Source organism: Cnephaeus nilssonii, assembly GCF_951640355.1.
Source record: "Cnephaeus nilssonii genome assembly, chromosome: 21".
NCBI lineage: Eukaryota > Metazoa > Chordata > Mammalia > Chiroptera > Vespertilionidae > Cnephaeus > Cnephaeus nilssonii.
Window position 1 is genome coordinate 6,362,547 of NC_137092.1, and position 16,013 is coordinate 6,378,559.

A 16,013-nucleotide genomic window follows, 5' to 3' on the forward strand; every position below is an offset into this window, starting at 1 on the left:
CAGCACTTCGCACAGGCGCTCTACTGTCTAACCCCGTGGTGGGCAAACTGCGGCTCGCGAACCACATGCGGCTCTTTGGCCCCTTGAGTGTGGCTCTTCCACAAAATACCACGGCCTGGGCGAGTCTATTTTGAAGAAGTGGCGTTAGAAGAAGTTTAAGTTTAAAAAATTTGGCTCTCAAAAGAAATTTCAATCATTGTACTGTTGATATTTGGCTCTGTTGACTAATGAGTTTGCCGACCACTGGTAACACAATCAAGGTCTCTGCAAAGAATGAAAGTTGGGGTTTGAAGCGCATAAGGATCCAGGGAGCCCCAAGAGGTGCCTTTACAGACAGCAAGGAGATGATGCCACAGGATTCTCAACAATGGTAGCGGGGTGGGCGGGATGTGCACGAAGCCCCGGGAAAAAAAATAGGTGACCCAGCCACATGGGGCGTCCATTTCACTCACTCGATTATTTAGCGGGAGGGGGAGAACAACAAAACAAACAGCTCTATTACGGGCCGACAAAACCCCAAGTCCACGTGAACTCCTAACATAAAACCGGAAGCCCACAGCCACGCCCGCGGAGAGCGTCCGCCACTCCCCGCGGTTACCCGGGCACCGGGGCGGGAACGGGGCGCGCCGAGGCGAGCCGGGCTCCGGGCGAGGACCCGTCCCTGCAGCGCAGCTTCTCGGCGGCGGGGCCCGGAGCCGCGCCGACCTCTGCCCCGCCCGGGCGTTAACGTGACCCGGGGCGGGTGACCTGTGAACTCCCGGCGGCCGGGCCCGCGGGCTCCGGAGGCAGCGCTCTCTCGCGCATGGCGAGTGTGGCTTTCTCTGGCTGTTCACAAAGAGGCCAGAGGGACTAAGATGGTGTCCGCTGGGCGCCCCGGGAGCGGCCGCCAGGAGGATGTGTGGGCCCCGACAGCCGGAGGTAGGAAGTGGGGGAGCCCAGAGGTTCCGCGCTCCCACGGCCGAAGCACAGCGGCGTGCGCTGCCCGACGGAACAAATGTGTGCGGGCAGAACGCCCGGAGCTCGGAGAGGCGGAGCGGGATTCTGATCACCATCTCGCGACGTCTCAGTGACGTCGCACAGCACTCGCGTGTTCCACTCTTTCACCTTCAGTCCACTCCCTCAGTACGTGGGCCTACCCCTTTAAGCGAGTGATTGGCAGTTATTTCAGCCATTCAACGCCCCCATCACCATCCAATCAGATTTAAATTTCTCTCAGCCGCCAAAGGAGTTGGAAAAAGGGGGTCGAAAGAGGGAGAGCTCTCTCGCGCGAGATCGCTGTGAGGCGGCCTCTGAGGGGAAAAAAACGCCAGAAAAGATGGCCCGACCTTCCAAGTAGTGGGTTAAAGGACGGGGTCGAAAACCAATAAAAGGGATGAGGAGGTGGGATCATTGCTTTCCGTAGCCAGAAGTACCGTTACAGGGCACACTTTTTGTCCAATCAACGCCTCCAGACTTTGGCTCAGGTGACCATAGAGTGCGCGGGGCGGAGCTACAGCCTGGCGCGAGGAACCGTTAAGATGGACAACGAATGTAACCAATGAGGTACTCGGACTGAGGCGTTGGGAACCCAATAACAGCGGTCGGGCGGGCGCCTTCCCGGAGCGCGGGGAGATGTAAAGACAGACAAGTAGTTTTCCCAATGAGACTGTAGAAGAGGGGAGCTACTTGACCAATGGAGGCTGCGGGGCGGGATCCTTTGCAGCGGCGGAGCCCAAGATGGCGGCATGCGGTTCCGCTGTGTGAAACCAGCGCGGGGCGGCGGGTTCATCAGCTCCGCGGAGACGACCTCCGACGACCCGCAACAATGAAGGGGAAAGAGCGCTCTCCCGTCAAATCCAAACGCTCCCGCGGTGGTGAGGATTCGACTTCTCGTGGGGAGCGGAGCAAGAAGTTAGGGGGCTCTGGCGGCAGCAATGGGAGCAGCAGCGCTAAGACGGACGGCGGCGGCGGGTCGCGGCGCAGCCTCCACCTCGACAAGTCCAGCAGCCGAGGCGGCAGCCGCGAGTATGACACCGGCGGGGGCAGCTCCAGTAGCCGCTTGCACAGTTACAGCTCCCCGAGCGCTAAAAATTCCTCGGGCGGGGGCGAGTCGCGCAGCAGCTCCCGAGGTGGAGGCGGGGAGTCACGTTCCTCGGGGGCCGCCTCCTCCGCTGCTGACGGCGGGGAGTACAAGACGCTGAAGATAAGCGAGTTGGGGTCCCAGCTGAGTGACGAAGCGGTGGAGGACGGACTGTTTCACGAGTTCAAGCGCTTCGGGGATGTAAGTGTCAAAATCAGCCACCTCTCGGGCTCTGGCGGCGGGGATGAGCGCGTAGCCTTTGTGAACTTCCGGCGGTCAGAGGACGCGCGGGCGGCCAAGCATGCCAGAGGCCGCCTGGTGCTCTATGACCGGCCGCTGAAGATAGAAGCCGTGTATGTGAGCCGGCGCCGCAGCCGCTCCCCTTTAGACAAGGATTCTTACCCTCCGTCATCCAGCGTGGTCGGGGCCTCTGTAGGCGGGCACCGGCACGCTCCTGGAGGAGGCGGAGGCCAGAGATCACTTTCCCCTGGTGGGGCGGCCTTGGGATACAGAGACTACCGATTGCAGCAGTTGGCTCTGGGCCGCCTGCCCCCTCCCCCGCCGCCACCATTGCCCCGGGACCTGGAGAGAGAGCGAGACTACCCGTTCTACGAGAGGGTGCGCCCAGCATACAATCTGGAGCCCCGGGTGGGAGCTGGAGCAGGTGCTGCTCCTTTCCGAGAAGTGGATGAGATCTCACCGGAGGATGATCAGCGAGCTAACAGGACGCTTTTCTTGGGCAACCTAGACATCACTGTGACCGAGAGCGATCTAAGAAGGGCTTTTGATCGCTTTGGAGTCATCACAGAAGTGGACATCAAGAGGCCTTCTCGGGGCCAGACCAGTACCTATGGTTTTCTCAAATTTGAGAACCTAGACATGTCTCACCGAGCCAAACTTGCAATGTCTGGCAAGATTATAATTCGGAATCCTATCAAAATTGGTTATGGTAAAGCTACACCCACCACCCGCCTCTGGGTAGGTGGCCTAGGACCTTGGGTGCCTCTTGCTGCCCTGGCACGAGAATTTGACCGATTTGGCACCATACGCACCATAGACTACCGCAAAGGTGATAGTTGGGCCTATATCCAGTATGAAAGCCTAGATGCCGCTCATGCTGCCTGGACCCATATGCGGGGCTTTCCACTTGGTGGTCCAGATCGTCGCCTTAGAGTAGACTTTGCAGACACAGAACACCGGTACCACCAGCAGTATCTGCAGCCTCTGCCCTTAACTCATTATGACCTGGTGACAGATGCTTTTGGACATCGGGCACCCGACCCTTTGAGGGGTGCGAGGGATAGGACACCACCCTTACTATACAGAGATCGTGATCGGGACCTTTATGCTGACTCTGATTGGGTGCCACCCCCACCCCCAGTCCGGGAACGCAGCACTCGGACTGCCCCTACTTCTGTGTCTGCTTATGAGCCACTGGATAGCCTGGATCGCAGGCGGGATGGCTGGTCCTTGGACCGGGACAGAGGTGATCGAGATCTGCCCAGCAGCAGAGACCAGCCTAGGAAGCGAAGGCTGCCTGAGGACAGTGGGGGTCGGCATCTGGATAGGTCCCCCGAGAGTGACCGACCTCGGAAACGTCACTGCGTTCCCTCTCCTGATCGCAGTCCAGACTTGAGCAGTAGCCGGGATCGCTACAACAGTGACAATGATCGATCTTCTCGTCTTCTTCTCTTGGAAAGGCCCTCTCCAATCAAAGACAGACGAGGTAGTTTGGAGAAAAGCCAGGGTGACAAGCGAGACCGCAAAAACTCTGCATCGGTTGAACGTGATAGGAAGCATCGGACTGCTGCTCCCACTGAGGGCAAAAGCCCTCTGAAAAAAGAAGACCGGTCTGATGGGAATGCAGCCAGCACCAGCACTGTTTCTTCAAAGCTGAAGTCCCCTTCCCAGAAACAGGACGGTGGGACAGCCCCTGCTGCAGCAGCCTCTTCCAAGCTCTGTTTGGCCTGGCAGGGCATGCTTCTGTTGAAGAACAGCAACTTTCCTTCCAACATGCATCTGTTGCAGGGCGACCTCCAAGTGGCTAGCAGTCTTCTCGTGGAGGGCTCCAGTGGAGGCAAAGTTGCCCAGCTCAAGATCACTCAGCGTCTTCGTTTGGACCAGCCCAAGTTGGATGAAGTAACTCGACGCATCAAAGTGGCAGGGCCCAATGGTTATGCCATTCTTCTGGCTGTGCCTGGAAGTTCCGACGGCAGATCCTCTTCCTCCGCCACATCAGATACTGCCACCTCTACGCAGAGGCCACTTAGGAACCTGGTGTCCTATTTAAAGCAAAAGCAGGCTGCTGGGGTGATCAGCCTCCCCGTGGGGGGCAACAAAGACAAGGAAAACACCGGGGTCCTTCATGCCTTCCCACCCTGTGAGTTCTCCCAGCAGTTCCTGGATTCTCCTGCCAAGGCACTGGCCAAATCTGAAGAAGATTACCTGGTCATGATCATTGTCCGTGGTGCGTCCTAAAGTCCATGTGTAACTTGTATTTACTACTTTGACATGGTTCCTGTTTTGTGATGTATAATGGGATACAGCATTAGGTGAAATTTGCTTTTTAATTAGTTGTTTAGTTGTAGCCTTTTTCTTTTTTATATTTTTATAAACCTTATAGAAGTCAGGATAGTTTAGTTATTAAGTGAAAGGGATGCCCTGAAGGTAGCAGGCAAGATGGATTTACTTTAATTAGCAGTTCCCACTCTTATGAGGAACTTTTTTCCTCCTCTTTGGTTTTTTTTCTTTTTTAACCTTGAGCTTAAAAAAAAAATCCTCAAAGTTACAAAACCAAAATTTTGAAGTCAAAAGCTGGAGGAAAAAGCCCATTGGTTATATAAAGATATACACCGAAATATGGCTTGATTGGTATGTAGGTAAATAATTTCTGTACCAGAAATATTTGTATGAAAAATTTTGATCAGGGACCTCAAAAAGTATAAGCTGGTAAATTGTATAGCTATGTAATTATTTTAATCAGGTATTTGAGTATTTCTCTTAAAATACACGGTTTATTCCCAGAGAGTTTGCTTTAACATAATGCATCTTTATCATTAATTCTTGAGTTCTGTATCCCGTATATGCACTTTTGGTTTGTAGCTGTAACTGTTCAGTAAAAATTGAGGAGTATGTTACAAACCATATGTCTTATGCTTACACTAGTATGCAAGTGAGTAGGTGCTTTTAAACTCAGAATTCTTTGGTCAGTTATTGGTGTGTGGGTTGTTTTTACTGATTTTTTTAGAGAGGTGTAGCAGGTACATTTCTAATTGTGCATATTTCAAAACTCAAGTGTTTTTCATCAAAGATGAGTTTTTGTATTCATTCAAATTCCTGATTTCAATAATAGAAAGAAGAGTTAGTTGTCTGCAGGCTCATAAGTCATCTTTTGTTTCTATGGGCATTAATCAGCCATGTCTAGATTGCAGAATTTTTTAGTCATCGTGAAATGCCTTTGACATGCTCTTAAAATTTTGCTTGTATTCTTATTTTCATATTTAAACAGTAGCGATGACATTACATTATGGAAAATGTTTGGACTGTCTTTGAAATCTTGGGCTTAATATTTGCACTGGTGTCCAACCACAGAGAATTAAAATGTCAGTGTAAGAAAAACTTTATTGTTTTATTTTCCCAGACATCTGGAATTAATTCAAAATAACCCACCCTCACGGGTTTTTTTTTAAAGTTGAAGATTATATTGACTTCTGGTTCTTAACAAGGGCTTTTGCTGCTTAGCAGTAATGGATGATTTTTGGGGTCTTTTTTTTTTTTCAATCTATTCCTTAGCCCCCAATTCTAGTTTCTCAGGTCATTAGTATATCCACTCCTCCCCCTGTCCCCCTTCCCCCAGGCCCCCAATTTAAATACTGAGAACTTTGGCTAAGGCCCTTGATATTTAACTGTGATTAGAAACTTTAGGACCTTTTGGTTCATGGTCATGCTTCTATTCTGTGAAAGTGACTTATTGAAAGCCTGGCAGAACCCAACTGTTTTCTTTCTGTTATCAAAGCTGGTAGTTTAAAATAGCACCAATAATAACCCAGGGAAGTGTCATGTAATTTTTTGTTTTTCATTATGACAGGTCTCTAATGCATGTCAGCATGAAAGCCTCACCACTGCTGTGTCTTTTTTGTTTGGTTTGGTTTTCATTATGCATTCATAAATATTCTTTTTAGGTTTAGAGATTTTTTTGTTTGTTTGTTTTTAAACTGGAAAAACTAGTCATTTTGAGGAAAGGAAAGTACTAGGCTATGAACACAAACATCCTTGGTTAGCCTGTAGGGAAAATACCTAAAGTCCTACAATTCAAGCTTTGGGTGATTTTTGCCCCCCCCCCCCTTTTTTTTTAAATATTCTTATTGATTTCAGAGGGGGAGGGAGAGAGAGAGAGAAAGAAAAACATCAATGATGAGAGAGAATCATTGATTGCCTGCCTTTTGCATGCCCCCCACCGGAGACCCAGCCTGCTACTCTGGGCATGCACCCTGACCAGGAACATGCCCTGATAGGGGAATCAAACGCAACCTCCTAAGTTCATAGGAGGTTGGCGCTCAACCACTGAGCCGTGCCTGCTGGGCTGCTTTTTGCTTTTAAAAGGCCGAGTGTGGCATGGTAATATGGCATAGACACCTGTTCAGAAACTAATGCAAGTGTGCAGTCTGTGCATACATGGGGTCAAAGTACAGTTTGGCTAGATACATTTTTCCAGTTTAAATCTCACTAACCATTAACTTTTGGATATCTTGTGATAAGATGGCTGGACAAATAATTTTGCTCCTTTAGGGAGTGAAGTCCATGACATCTAATTTTATGATAATCCAAAGTGTGTGTCTCTCTCTCTCTCTCTCTCTCTCTCTCTCTCTCTCTCTCTCTCTTTCTCTCTCTCGTGCTTGCTCCATGTTTGTGTGAATTTTTATTTGACATTGCAGCTTTTGTTAAATCTGGGAAATTTGTGCTTCAATGTTTTAGGAGCAATGGCTTGATATCATTTCTAAACGTATGTATTGTAAATACCTAATTATGTTTTGTTCGGTGCTTACCTACAGAGTGCCATCATTCAGATGAATCTCTTATTTGTGATGCCCATTCTCGTGCAGTTTTATAATATTGGTGAACTATTGACTTAAATCTTCAGAATGGAATGAAAGCAAAAGTCTAAAACTGTCTGGTCTGATGCTGATTGGTCAGAATTTCATTATCTCAGCATTGGGTGTTCTTTGTAACAACCAATTTTTTTCTATTTCTTATACTTTAAACAAAAATACTTGTTTAGTTGATGTTTCTGGAATTCGGTTCAAATGAATGGAAAGAAAATTTCTTCAGTGTATCATTTAATGACTTATTAAGTATTACTGGTGAAAACATCAAGCTAATTAAGACTTTTGGATCACCACTTCAAAGTTTATGGAAAATTAAGCATTCAGCTCCTAGCCAGTTTTTTAATATTATTTTGTTGGTTGTAACTGGGATTCTTAGAGTTTTCCACACAAAAAATTAAATTCCTGGTTTAAGATGTATACTTTGACTTTTAACTGAGCATAGATAGACTTCCCTTTAAAGATTACATCTTAAAATGTCCATCCTCTGGCTTGTATAAGTTTTTGACACATTTTGAAGGTAATATGTTCTGGCCCTTCTCTTAACTAGATCATTTGAGGTACAGTAGTAAAAGTAAGGTGTGTGTTCGTTGCTTTCAGAGTCAAACACGGTTTAGGTTTATTTTAAAACTTATGAGCAGGTTTTCACTGACATTACCTTTTTTTTTTTTTTTTTAAATTTTAAATCCACTGTTTTTAGACAGTGAAACTGCTCATTATATAGGTGTAGCTTGAATTGCAGTTTGGAACCATTTCACCAATACTCTGTGGTAACAGAATTAGGAAATCCTCTTGAGAAGAGGGCCTTTATGACTTTTCATGTGAAAAAAAATTTTGGAGAGAATTTCTGGACATGTTTTTCTGTCTCTGCCACAATGCATGGTTTTGAGATAGATATAAGTTAAGTATTAGAACAAGCAGAGGAGACGTGGATGTGATCCTGTTAACATTCTGGTTGTAGTGATGTCGCTAAGGGAGGGGAGAAAATGATTCAGGTAACCACAGTGAGCTGTCCATCTTAATAAAAAGTTTTATGTGTGATTTAAACAGCACTGAAAAGTAAAAGTCCTAAAATGTTCTTGGCTGTTTAGCAATGGGTTTATGTGAGTGTTTTTCTTAAAGTAACAGCTGCTGTCTTTGGTAACACAGATGAAGGTGGATTTTTAAACGGTTTTGTATCTTGACCCCTTTCTATAATAACGGAGCAGTTCTGTATTGCTCCCTATAAATTACAGAATGAAAATAGAGGGGGTAAAAGTTTAAACTTTACCGTTTTACAGTTTCATTTTTTAAGTTATATGTAGAATATATTGATTATAGGTTGATTATAAACTTGCTGTCTTCTGAAATTTTTTTTCAGTATGTTTTACTCAGTTACATGAGTATAAAGGATACTTTCAGTCCTATAATCCTCACTTAATTGCAGTCTTTAAAAAAAAATCCACCCTATTCTACTTGTTATTTGTCTGTTCATACAGTAAATTCGTTTCAAGGTTTGTGCCAATGGGTATTATTGGTGCTTTTTGAGGTCAAGGTGGACTATCCAGGAAGGGCTTGTTAACGATGTGTTCATCTATGATGGCATAGGGAAAATATATATATTTTTAATATTGTAAACATTTTTACTGAATAACCTTTTTTTCCCTCCTGCAAGCAAAGCTGGTGAACAGTGGATGAAGATACGGAAATCAAAGCTCTAATGGACCTTTTCGAAGAGAAGTTGTGGCTTGTGTGGAGTTTACATGGGCCTCTTGATGGAAGAAAGCTAATCTGTTTAGTATTTGTGCATTTTACTAAAATGGCAGCTTAAAGTTGTGTATCTGCTATTGTGATGCCAATGCCGGTGTTTTAAGTGGAAAAAAAAATGACCTCTTGCTTTGTGCTGTGTACACAAGATTTCTGGAAAAGTAAAGAAAAACCCTTTTTATGGCTCACACAGCTTAAAAGTAGCTGTCACTCAAACGTGCGCTCACAGTTGAGCTGCTTTTGTTTTATTCTAAATAAATTGTTTCTTTTGAGGAAAATGTTTTTCTGCCTGGAAGTGAATTGACGGCAAACCTTTGACCCCTTTGTTTGCAGCTGAGGCGTTACTTGCTGCTGCTCAGATCTTGTATGTCTTGAGCAAGAAGCAGGGAGACCATCATTTTGACTTATCGCGGTGTGTCAATTCTGAAGGATCACTAGTGTTACTGTGACCCCCTTTGTTTGCAGCGAAGGGGATCGTTTGCTTCTCGGTCCTCAACTTGATGAGGAAATGGTGCTGTTGGCTGGCACGAAAGAAGCCGGGGCAAGCACCGTGAGCCTCACCACAGTGCACGAGTCGGGGGCTTTGCTGGTTTGAAGAGCCGGAGTTGCTGAAATTTAAGTTTTGATTTATTTTGTTCACCTGTCACGTTTGGCCTTAGTTTCATTTTTAATTTGAAGAGAAGTTTGCAATTGCTTTATCTTGCACTTAACATTTGCACCAAATTGCCAAAAGAAGGAGAATGCTCCGTTTGCTTTTTAAATGTTAATGATGATGTTAATAAAGCCTTTCCTGACACATTTGAGGAGCTCCTTCGTCTCCAGGGGCTTCTCACCAAAGGTATGCAGTGATGGGTTTAGTTCTGAATGGATGAAGAGTTCCTGAGAGCTAGCGTTTGTAATTAGAACCGTTACTTGGTATCTGTGCCTTACTTGACCTGTGGTTCCACATGCCTTGGATGTGCATGCACCGTGACGGTTTCATAGGTACGAACGCACACTCAGGCCCAGACACCTCGGTTGGTAGTACAGATTGTGAGGAAAAAATGGAGGCATCCTTAAGGAGGAAAAAGTGTTTGCCTTTAGTTCCTGCAGTATCCTGCACAGGGGGTCCTGAGCTTTGGAAGCTGTTCCCAGTACAGGAGAACAACTCCCCTCTTTGCAGCAGGAGACTTCGGTGCACAGTGACAACGCTGGAGCTCAAGAGGAAGCCAGCAATGCTGCACCATTGGCTTCAGACACCATTGTTGTTTGCCAGTTGTAAACTTAACTAGTTGCAGACGAAGACCACCTTGAAATGCAGGCTTGCTGGGCTTGTTTTGAATTTTAACCTCGGATGGAAGAGCCTAGTGCTGTCTGTCTCCATGCGGGATGATGATTACTTAGGCAACAGGTGATTACCAACAAAGGATGCCACGCTTATACTCTGCAAGGTGGTGTTCCAGTGGCAAACAGCTGTATAGACTCTTGTAAACAGGTAAGAGGGTTTTTAGAGGTCAAAATGCATTATAATTAATAGGGTGAGGGATTTTAATGTTGGGGGTATGCTTCTCTGGAAATCTTCAGGCACTACCTCCCCGTCACCAAAGTATTGTGTTTGTAAAATTCCAGGCCAGAACTTTTGTTCTACTGGTATTTTTATTTAAAAAAAAGAAATTATGGTGGGAGCCAAACCATTGAAATCTTGGTTATGGATTTGGGGCCTACAGCCTTGATATCCTTTAAAATTTTGACATTTTCCATTAGCCATGACCTTCACCCTTAGTGGTGATTTACTGGTGCTGGAAGAATTTCCTGCTGTAAACCTCCAAGTTAACAAAGTTATAGTATGTAGCAACAACAACAAAGAAATGTGTACCATCAGACTAGGAATGATAGATAATTTAGCCAAAATGGTTAGTTTTTTTCTTTTTTCTTTTCTTGTCCTACAAAGAGATTGATTATAAAATTTGGCCACTACAACTTTAGGGGAGTGAATAGACAATGTTGACAAGGCCATTACATCATTTTCATGGTCCACTTAGTCTTCCCAGCCTTCTGAACCCTTCCAGCTCCTCCCCCCAACATTAATCAAGTGTGGGATTTTGGCAACTTACCACAAGCACAATAGTTGAATGTATAATACAATTTAGGTTTTCTTGATTTATTTAAAATGGGATAAAAATTTTGAGCATTTTTTAAATGAAATTTTTGTTTATCTCTTACAAAGGGGAAAGGTGGTTTTTTTTGTTTTTTTTCAGGGTGCCTTACAAGAGTTGTTTAAACATCTGCTTATGAGTTGGCTGCCATCTAAAGCTTTGCTAAATGATTGCTTACCTACATGTTTAAAGGTTTTTAAACCTGTTAGGAATGTCAATTTCCAGTGCATTTTCTTTCTCTGGCTAGTTCATACTGAAAGCCCATTAAGTAATTTTTCCAGTTATTAAACAAGTATTTTAAATTAGTATAGCGATTTGAGGAAGATTATGGTACACTCTACATATTTCTGCATATTTGGTATCTTTCTAAGATCTCAGGGTTTCTTTCTCAGGAATAAGAAGAAATGTTGCACCAAGGCATTTGCTTATTTGTATATGAAACTATATGCAAAATGGAAAGGTACACAGTATGGCAATTTTGAAATTAGTTAACAAGTTTTATTGCCAGCTACACTGGGAAAGAAAAATTAATTAGGTCGACTGTTAGATCTAGGGTTCTGGTTTTATAAATTGGAAACCACCCTTTTGAAATATTGGTGTGGTTTCTCAATGTCTTTCATATGATCTAAATTTAGGGTTCTACTCTAAAGGAAATAGTTCCATGACCATCTCTGAATTGATTTGTGCTCATGTTGGGAAGCCTGGCTGTGAGTGTTAAAATTGAAAATAGGGATTACCCTGACTTTGGTAAATCAACCTTGATTTTATAAATTGCCACTTCTGTAGGTTAAGTTATATTGTTGTTTCCAAATTGTTTATCTTAGGCAATAAATTTAGTACTTATGACTTGTATAGCATCTATTTTCTTTGTGCAATAAGATATCTGATTATGGCTTGTCAGACCACCACCTTTATCTCCCATCTTACTCTCTTTAAGCTTCCCTGGTTAAAAGGCCCTTTTACTTAATAACTGGAATTATAACCTAGTTTTAAATTGTTAGCAGAGGAATTTATTGAATAATAAAATTCCTTAAAACCTCAGACAAGATTGTTCTTAGCAAGTAAGAAGAGATTTTGACCTTGAAGTAAAATGACATAACCATAACCAGGTAAATAGTTAAATATCAGGGGAAAAGTTCACAGTTTAAAACAACTATAGGAGAGATGTCACGATATTTGAGTTGGTTTACTAATGAATTTTCACAGGTGATATGGGTATATGAATGAGTAGATGAAGTTTAAGGTTACTTTAAGCTAGAATGGTCATAAGCTTTACAAAAGAATTTGTTAGTTGGAGAAGGATGTGGAATGGGGGAGGGAGGTTGGGATTGAGATATCAGGCAGTCAAGCATGAATCACAATCTAGCAGCCTGTTGATTGATGGAAAAGATGCAGGCGGAAGCTTGGAAAAGGAGTAAAATGGTTGGGTCAACAAAAACAGAATCCTGAGGGTAAGCCAGTTTGAGGAAGGCAGGGAGTGAGGATGCATAACCAGTTGAAACGTTGATAAAAAGTAACAGTATTAATAATAGCAATCACTTATCAAATACCCCCTTCAGGCCAACATTCTGCCAAGTTCTGTTACACATTGTCTCATGTCTCACCACAGGCCATAATCTGATAGCTAGTAAGTGATAGAACCAGGATTCTAACCAGGCCTTCATTGTCACTGTACTGTCACACTTGGCTGCTCTCTGCGGGCTGGGATGGGATTGAAGCTATAAACCTAAGCATATGGGCAATAGATTTCAAGCTATGGAGTGTATCAACATTCGTAGTTCTTGGGAAACATGCAGGCCCTTGACTCCAATCCCAGACATTCAGGGATTTGTTAGGGCCAGCATGGCCCAGGAGTCTGTTCTTTCACAAGCTCCCCGGGTAAATTCTGCTGTAGTCTGTGGTCAGTGGCCACGTGTTGAGCAGCACTGTCCCACAGAGTGGAGTGCTGAAGTGTGTACATATTTAAGACATGGGAAGGGAGCATAGTGCTGGGAAAGAAGCCCGGTAGGAGAGCCAGAATCTACTGTTCTGTCTCTGAAGCTGAGACGAGGCGCTTCCAGATGATGAATTAAAGTGTTGCAGAGACAAGCAGAATGAAACGACAAATGCCATGGAATTTATCACTAAAAGTGTCACTTAAATAACAGTCTTATAGTCACATAATTATTTCTCCAAGGAATTCAATCTTGCTTAGTGTTTAAATTTGCCTTATAACAGTCTGTGAAGAAGGGCCACTGTTTAGTTTATGATATGCTAAAGGGATACCAGAAAAGGTTGTGACTTGGCTAAGGGATAAACAGCCAGGAAAGGATTGAGCTATCCTTGAGTTTTCAGATGTTAATCTAAAAATAACGTGACTATAGTCTAGTAATTTAAATTAAAATTGCAGGTGATTCTAGGATTGCATGTGTATGTACACATGTAAGTTATTTTCCATGAATGAACATCATCTGTCAACTACCTTCTAACTAGGTTACCAATAGGATGGAGACAATGGAATTATAGGTAAAGTTGAGTGTATCTTTGACTTGTAAATAGTTGAAAGATTTCCTATTTTGAATTATGTATATTGGGTTGTCTTCAATTAATGTAGCTAATTCTTCAAATATTTAGTTACCAATTTAAAGCAGGCGTTATTCTAGATCTTGGGGTGGGGGAGTATATTGATAAAGAAAACAGACAAGTTTCTCTTTTCTCATGGAACTTACTTTCTGATGGAAGAAGGGAGATAGTAAACCATGTTAGGGCCTTGTTGCCAAGGACAAAGGGTTTGGATTATTTTAGTCTAAGGGCTGAGTGCAATGGAAAGTTATTGGAGGTTTTAAGCAGGAGTGATGTGATTTGATCAAGATTTGACTACCTGTCTCAGGAAAGTAATGCAAATTTCCTTATATTATTTCCAAGATCAAGAATAACGCCTGACACATAATAGGTGGCCAAATACTTGAAGAATTAATTAACTAGCTACACAAATTGAAGATAAACCAGTATAAGTAATTCAAAATAGGAACTCCTTAAAACATTTACAAGTCAAATTTCCTTCAAAGATAAATTAGCATTTCAGATTTTCTGTAAGACTATGTTCTTCAGAGATCCGCAGTGTTCCATATTTAAATACCATAATAGAGATTTTATTTCTTCTTCAGGTTCATAATTGTTGGCCACCTCGAGGTTTCAGAGCCATCTTTCTTCTCATACCTCATTTTCTCATCATGTTATTTCTTACTCTATCTGCTTTCATCAGACTCATGACAGTTTCAGCCATAGGCATACGTAGTCATCATATGTAATTTCTGCTATAACACATGGACCATGCTTTCTATATTTCATAACTTGCCATTTCTCCAGCAGTATCAAACCAAACTTCCTTACTAAAAGTCAGTTTAGAGGGTCTTTCTGTAGAATGGCTGTCATCCTATGCAAACCAGATACATGTGTTTATACAATTTTTTTTAAATATTTTATTGATTTTTTACAGAGAGGAAGAGAGAGGGATAGAGAGTTAGAAACATCGATGAGAGAGAAACATCAATCAGCTGCCTCTTGCACACCCCCTACTGGGGATGTGCCCGCAACCAAGGTACATGCCCTTGACTGGAATCGAACCTGGGACCCTTCAGTCCGCAGGCCGACGCTCTATCCACTGAGCCAAACCGGTTTCGGCTGTTTATACAATTTTTAAGTGCTGAATTGGTATCTGATCTTTCCCAGATGACCAACAGATTTCCTTTTACCCAGGAAAAGGACTTCATACATTTATGTTCAGATTAGAACTGCGATCACAGGCAAAATTAACACTTTGAGGTGCTACATACATACATATTTTAAGGCATCTTGGGAAAATTGTTCCATATAATTTTTATTTCAGCATATAGAAACTGACAACAGTTTTACTTTGCTCTCAAGATAAGCATCTAGTGTGTGTATATTCTTTATATACAGAAACACCTCAATAAATTAGGTACCTTAATTAGAATTTTTCTGAGTTCTGTATAGCAGAGGTCTTAAACCTGGCTCCACATTAGAGTCAACTTTTTAATACCAGTGGCTGGGACAGTTGCTCAGAGCTTCATAAAAATTGATCTTAGGTCAAGTGGGACTCTGCCAAGTTCCCAGTATTTGTTTTGTTTTCAGTGCCCCAGGTGACTACTTTGTAGCCAGGGTTGAAAACCACTGCTCCAGAAACAAATGTTAAACATATGGGTTCAGTACAGCAGGTATATTGCTTAGTCTTCTACAATCCTTGCTATTAAGAGTGTGGTCCAGCAGCATTAGCATCACTTGAAAGTTTGTTAGAAATACAGAATTGCAGAGCCTCACCCCAAACCTGTTGAATGGACCCAGATCTCCAGGCAGTTGGTATGTATCGTACCTGAAAGATTGAGAAGCACTGCTTAAGATGTAGATACATAAATATTCTGTGTCATAAAAATAGACGATTAAACTCTTATCCCTTATGAGTAAGATTCTCAGATTTGTGCATTAGTCAGTGACATTTACTTTAAAGAACTTTAAAAAGATTTTTCAACCAGAAAAGTAGGCACAAAAGAGTTCTTAGTGAGCTTCTGGCGACCAGAGACCAGTGGTCTCTGCCACCAAGACGGGGAAGGGCTTACCATGCCTCTCCTACTTGGTTCTTGGTTATTTTATGTTTATGTCTTTTTTCTGTCTTTCCTGGTGTGTTCTAGTCCACTCTTCTCATTATGAGGTAGAACATGTTACTTTTTATAGAGACAGATGAGGTTATTTGAGACTGTTTGATGATAGGTGTCCCCTAATTTAGAAAATTTGGTCGAGGTAGGTTGAGCTTTCAGTGGGGCGATGGATATGGACAGGACTGGGGAGTGGTTCCTAAGGGCCTTTCTGTTTTAATTTTAACATAGTAACTTCATAAGTGAACTGATTTTTCTCACATAGCAATAAGAATAAAACATCTAATTTATATTCAATTCATCTTAAAGTTCACAATAA

At 43.2% G+C, this 16,013-nt stretch overlaps 1 protein-coding gene across 2 annotated transcripts; it reads left to right on the top strand.

Moving 5' to 3' along the window:
• The first annotated feature begins 215 nt into the window (after positions 1–215).
• Positions 216–14,493, top strand: RBM15 (RNA binding motif protein 15). Of its 2 annotated transcripts, none has more exons than XM_079761453.1 (2): positions 216–4,526; positions 8,821–14,493. In XM_079761453.1, exons 1-2 carry the CDS (start codon positions 1,673–1,675, stop codon positions 8,859–8,861), a joined length of 2,895 nt encoding a protein of 964 aa, XP_079617579.1. In that variant the 5' UTR covers positions 216–1,672; the 3' UTR covers positions 8,862–14,493. The 2 variants fall into 2 exon arrangements, with proteins under 2 accessions (XP_079617579.1, XP_079617580.1); XM_079761454.1 differs by having other exon boundaries at positions 8,816–9,185.
• The last annotated feature ends 1,520 nt before the right edge of the window (positions 14,494–16,013 follow it).

What these genes read in the sequence shown, in the direction of transcription:
- RBM15 (XM_079761453.1), top strand. Translation starts at nt 1,673, where the DNA reads ATGGAGGCTGCGGGGCGGGATCCTTTGCAGCGGCGGAGCCCAAGATGG. An exon ending in GGTCATGATCATTGTCCGTG is followed by an intron (nt 4,527 to 8,820) that starts GTGCGTCCTAAA and finishes CTGCAAGCAAAG; the next exon opens with CTGGTGAACAGTGGATGAAG.